Source organism: Notothenia rossii, assembly GCF_949606895.1.
Source record: "Notothenia rossii genome assembly, chromosome: 11".
Lineage (NCBI taxonomy): Eukaryota > Metazoa > Chordata > Actinopteri > Perciformes > Nototheniidae > Notothenia > Notothenia rossii.
The window spans coordinates 48,263,574-48,269,573 of record NC_136910.1 but is presented as its reverse complement, the minus strand read 5'-3'; the positions used below and the strand labels follow the sequence as shown (position 1 = coordinate 48,269,573).

General features: G+C 40.6%; 1 protein-coding gene across 2 annotated transcripts in view; it reads left to right on the top strand.

Annotated features, from left to right (window-relative positions):
- The first annotated feature begins 3,114 nt into the window (after positions 1-3,114).
- The window catches only part of LOC307024788 (matrix metalloproteinase-17-like), a 63,045-nt gene continuing 60,159 nt past the window's right edge, over positions 3,115-6,000 (top strand). Inside the window, exons 1-2 of one of the 2 annotated variants that reach the window (XM_079659186.1) lie at positions 3,115-3,305; positions 3,433-3,658. In XM_079659186.1, coding sequence (XP_079515312.1) covers positions 3,524-3,658 — 135 coding nt within the window. In that variant the 5' untranslated portion in view covers positions 3,115-3,305; positions 3,433-3,523. Of the gene's footprint in view, positions 3,306-3,432; positions 3,659-3,808; positions 4,079-6,000 lie in introns of those variants that run through there. The other variant, XM_079659187.1, reaches the window with a different exon arrangement.

The following is a 6,000-nucleotide window of genomic DNA, read 5'->3' as shown; positions in this document are numbered from 1 at the left end:
AAGAGGAGAAAATGTTGCCCCACAATGCCTTGCAGCCGCAGCATTTGCCGTCACACAACATTCGGTCGTTCACGGAAACAACCGATTATGACCGAGAAATTATATCATGAAAGTTACGGTGCTTATTTAAGCTTTTTAAAACGTATGTGGTAACTTGCCAAAGTGCTTTGTTTTGAACGTTCATCAGTATCATAATCAAAAAGAGAAATATGAACGTTAGTTTTTACTGAAATGATCAAATAAAGTCAACTTTTCACAGTCTTTACTGAGCTGTGTGGGGTTTGTTCAACTTTTTAAATAGTTTTGAATGGTGATATACACAGTGATAGATGTTAAGGATTAACGTTTATAATCAATACATTTGTATTGATTTTAAGATCTTTCAGTTCATACAATCATACGTACAGTATTGGGATCATTTGTATTCATGTGGACCGGAGGGAGAGGGTGGCGAGCATAAGTTCCACTTTCCTTTTTAATTTCAATTCCAACTTTTGTCACGAAGAATATGTTTCTCGGTTGTCCACGTTCATAAAGCATAAAACAACAGCATCAGAGCACGGTGCAGAGTTTCTAGATGAGTTTACAGTAGTCCCTCGTTCTTATTATACATGTTGTTGTCTGCTGTATAGAAAACTGTAGTTTCTGTTTCCCCACAGCAGCAGACGCACATTTATGACGTCCGCTGGCGCATCATAAACATGTTGGATAGTGAAAGTGCATTCGGATTCTCTAAAGCAGTGGCTCTCAACTGGTCAGGCCTCGGGACCCAATTTTTCCTTTGTCAATAAATTGCGACCCGAAATTTGAACAACTCAAATCTATTCAACAAAAGATAGTGCTGATATACAGCTTACAACAGCTTCTGAGGACTTGTTCCCGTTGATTTTAATATTAAGTATAACGCCAAGAAGAGTAGCATCATGATTGTGCGAAGTGAAGAGGATAAAAAGGCTGTATTTCCTAATTTTATTCTCAGTAGCAACATTCTTCTTGTGTGCATTGAGATTAAGTACCTTGGTCATTATATTTCTGATAATCTCACAGATGGCAAAGACATCCATAGACAACGCTGCAACTGTATGCCCAGGCAAACATATTAATGCAGAAATTTCACAAGTGCTCTGTAGATGTCAAAGTATCACTTTTTAAAGCTCACCTGTGGAGTAACTACAAGGCTAGAAGCATACAAAAACTAAAAGGTGCATACAATGATGCTACGGTTGCTGCTGAGGGTACCAAGATGGCACAGTGCCAGCCAGCTGTTTGTTAACTTGGGGGTACCTACTTGTCAAGCCCTTTTAAGAAAGTTAACGTACAAACTCATGTGTCGCCGAGAAGACTCGGACAATCATGTTATCTCGATTTTAATTAACCCTGTGAAGAGTTCTACTCGGTTCTCTTCCATGATTTGGAGACATTGGCGCAATAGCCTATACAGACAGTGAGCATGTGTGGCTAGCTGTGATTGGACTGATTTTACGTTTTTATCTGTTTGTTTTTATCTGTTTTGTGTTTAGCTTTTTTATCTTATTTATTGATGTGTGTCTTGTCTTTTTGTATGTGATATGGACCTTGAGTCTGAAATAAAGATTGAATACGCTTTTCAGCATACAATATTAATTAAAGTGAAGTACAGTGCATATCCCTTATATCCCTTCACAGAACTAAAGTATGCTTTTAAAAGGTTTAATGAGATGATGGAATCAAAGCTGAACTGTATAATATAAAAAGGCACAAATGCTGAAAACTCAACCGCAGAAGGGGGGTCTGGGGATTCTCCCCCAGGAGATTTTTAGAAATACTAACATATAAACTACGCAACTCTATTACTACCCGACATATTAATAATATTTTATGCCATTGTTTCTTTTTCACTTTGTTCTGTCAGCTGAACTTGTCTGTGTGAATTACTTTAAATTGTGGGTAGGGTAGCCCCCATTGTTCTGTGACCTGTCAATCATCAAACCGGGGGTCATATTTCATTAGGTGTTAATTTGTATCTGAAGTTGTACCCATGGATGTATAAAGAATAGTTCTACCGCAAAGTTATTCTCCGTGGGGACTTCCGGCAACAATCTTGATTCTGATTGGCCAGAAGACTCGAAAAAACATCAGCAAAGTTTTTATTGAGAAGATGATCACTACGTGACAGAAGTCTTCAAAACCGTTTATGGTCTCCGGTACTTCCAGTCCAACGCCTACTGCATGCACAGCGTTAGAAAATCGGGTTTTCAAAATAAAAATTTGACTTTTTTCCAAAGAAAATAAAGATATATTTTGTTTTTTCAACTTTTGTTTTTCTTCACTCACACATCTGTGACCCACTCGAAACGGGTCCGCGAACGACTTTTGGGTCGCCACCCACCAGTTGAGAATCACTGCTCTAAAATACCGCAGTCTCCTCTCCTAAATCCTTTTGAATGATCCTATCCACTATTCCTTAACCCCGTTGCGTTTCACACAGAGGTCAAGGGATGGACGATAGGGATAGACGTTAGGAGCTGATTTTTGGACTATTCGACCGCAGCCTTGGGCTCTGGCCTAATCCTCCCGGCCTCAGGGATTTATTCCGGTGTGAACGCGATCTGCTCCGGGAACTAAAGAGTTCTGATGAACTAAGTACTGGGAACTAAGTACGGCAAAGGAGGCTACTTGGTGTGAAAGCGCCTATAACACTTGAAGATGTGATGATGATGAGCAAACAGTCGAGATAGCAGTTTGAATTATGAACCAGTGGTTAAATACGTGGTCACCACAATGTATAACATAACGTGGACCATGAGCATAAAAAAGATAATAAAATGTTTATTATCTGTATCTGCTTCTGTAATTCCTGTTATGCATTGCTGGCATAAGATAACATAAAACATGAAGCTGCTCGTCCAACACTTGGATTCCCTCCAAGGTAGGGCTATGTCAAACCCACTCAACGCTGACATATTTTGTCATGCAACGATGATGAGCAACACGGACAAATAGCCTAGTTTTACGACTTTTAGTCTGGACCCTTGAGTCTCTCAAATTACGTAGGAGGCGCGTCATGAATTCAGTTTGAAGTGTGCTAAGAAGGCGCTGAACTCCCCTCCCTCCCTCCTTCTCCCTGAATCCTCCGGGCCAAATACTCATTCACTCTCAGTGCGTGTGCGTCTGCTCGGGACAAAACCGCACGCAGCTGCTTTCATTACCAGAGCTGGAGCCTCCGCGAGCAGAAAAGGGAGCTCGCGCCACTTGCTGCAGGGATATCACCTCAGATGGACTTGATATAAGACAAGAATACACATTTTCGATCTGATAATGAACACGTAGGTGGTAGTTACAAGTGCCGTTTTGTGGAGAAAAAACTTAGCCTTACAGCCAGCGGTGTTTTAATGTGTTTCATGTGTTTGCGCTCAACAGTGAGGTAGACCTTAATCGAGCACATTTTTACAGGAGTATTGGCGTGAGATTTATCCGGTGGATGCAGCTGTCGGGGTCGGTGTCTGAGCCCTGCAGGAGCAGCCTGTCATACTCATAGGGCAGCATGGTTTCTCTGGTGCTTCACAAGTGGATGAGGAATATTTCTCCGGAGATGCTTCTGTTGGTGCCTATTTTGTGGTTTTTACCTCTTACTGGAGCGGCTCCTTCTCTGACTAACGAGCAGCTGGACACCGGGGTGGTAAGTTCTCTACATTTTCTATGAAGTTTTGCTAGTTATTACGACTTTTGGACACGGTGAGACTGGAAGTTTTTTTGCTTAATATCACTACTAGAAACATGCCGTTTAATGTTGTGTTTTTTAACCAAAGTCCTCTCTTTGAATGGGCAGTTTTACCCTACTTTTATAGACAGAACACTCTCCATACTTGATCTGAATGTTAACACCTCGCAGCAGTCCTCAGCACGGGGGCAAGCTTGATGCAGGCTGGATGTGATGGAAAATGAAATAGGAGCCTGTTCTGCAAAACAGATCCCTGTAATGGCCTGCAATAAATACATGTAAATGTAATTTGTCTTGGTGGAATATCGACCTCCTCCACTGCATGCTGACATAGTATCCTGCACTGATGAATGGCAGACGGGGCTCACTTCCAACACAGTGAGTGACACACCAAGCCATAAGACCTTATTGGATATTTCCTCTTCCCAGTGACACCTCTCAAAGACTGATCCAATATGTCACCTTGTGCCAATTTTAAACAATTACAGGGTTTAAAATATACACTTAAATCAGATGTGATGATGCAAAAGATCCTCCTAAACCAATTCAACAAAACAGCCACTTGATTGACAGTTAACATCTTATGAGCTGCATATCAAAAAGTTGTATTTAATGATAGCTGTGAAACTAAGGTACAAACCAATACATCTCTTTTATGAATACTCTTCTAATTTATTTTTGAAAGGATGTTTTATGATTATTAATTAGACCCACTGTAAGCCTTCCAATGAGCTGAGCAAATTAAAGCTATTATATCATATTTCGATCGATAGGTTAGACCCAACATAAACTTCAGCTTTGTGGTTGGAGTGTATTGAGCTGTAGATGAAACAAGTTTCTGCAAATGATTAAATCTTTGAAAGCGGCGCAATTAATGCTTTGTTTAAATGGCTCTAATATCTATATTTCTCATTTGCATCGTTTTATTCATATCTGCTGCTGCCAACTTCTGTCTTGTGTCAGGTGCACTGCATCTTTGCTCTTTCTTTTTAACAGAAGCTTGAGGATGAACCCTTTACTTAGGCATGAAGTTTGTCTATTGATGTACCACATCCACTAACTACCTTTTTGCATGTGTGCTACAAGAAGTCAACTTCATGTTCTTATTCTTAAATACTCTTAGCTGCAGACATGAATCTTCCCTTATATCAACAACATGGTTGAGGACAACCACACAGGGCCTTATCATTACATGATTCCTTGTAGTTATGTTGGGCAGGCTATCCTTAAAGCTTCCTTGATGCTATATTATCCATGCTATGTTTGAGTGTGTGAGCACTGAGCAAACATTTGGCTTCTAACACATCCAGCAAGAAACAGAGCAATATGATCATCATGGAGTCCCTTTTCTCACCACACATCCAGTGTGCAAAGCTCACTGGAGTGTTGTTCCTCTTTTGGTTCATCAGCAACTATTGAGAAGTCTATCTGTGTTTATTGTTCTTGAGGTATTGGCTCTGCTGATAAGCTTTGTGTTTAATTATGCCCTTCTTCAAATTGTGGTGCATGACTGTTTGTATGAGCTGTGTGCTAAGAGCAGCTGCCCACATCTTTTTTAAAGAACCTACAAATCAAAACAAATGTTAAGTAGGGTGCGGAATCTATATTTTAAATAATATTGGCAGCACAAACAAATATTTTACATAATTACTTCATCCAAGTATAGGTCTGCATTTGTCACCTCTGTACTTTAGATTTTAAGTACCATTTAATGTCTGAGCATTCAAAATAGAAGTAGGGTTGCGACAAATGCTCCTTGCCTTTTCTTATTAATCTGTGAATTATTTTCATGATTGATTGGGTTTACCGTCCATTCATTCTAAGAAAATAACAGGAAAGTGCCACTCACAGTTTCCCAAAACCCTAGCTAGGTTTTACTTCCTTTGACTCGTGGGTTTTCATCAAAAGCCACAATGACAGTGAATGGCATTGTACACCTGAGTGTAATAACTGGTCTTGTTAACAAAGGCAGACACAGTTTTTTCTTAGGTTGTTGGTTTGGTGTGGAGGGATATCAGGGTTACCTAGGGAGCTGGACTGACAGATGTACGGATGAGCACTCGTACAAAGACACAGTCCCCCCCTGCGACCGTCTGAATGAAATTTAAATAAGACTTCCCCTGCATTGATGCGATTGCTCTCAGCTGTTGGGAGCGGTTGGATAATTGGTTGTTGAGGTTTTAAGTGGGTTCTCCTATCTCGGCCCAGTTGTGTTAATAAGTGCTATACATCTGGGACCCGGTCCCGCAAGAACAACCATCTACCCACAGAGCCGTGTCCTGATCTCCAGCTCTGCTGCT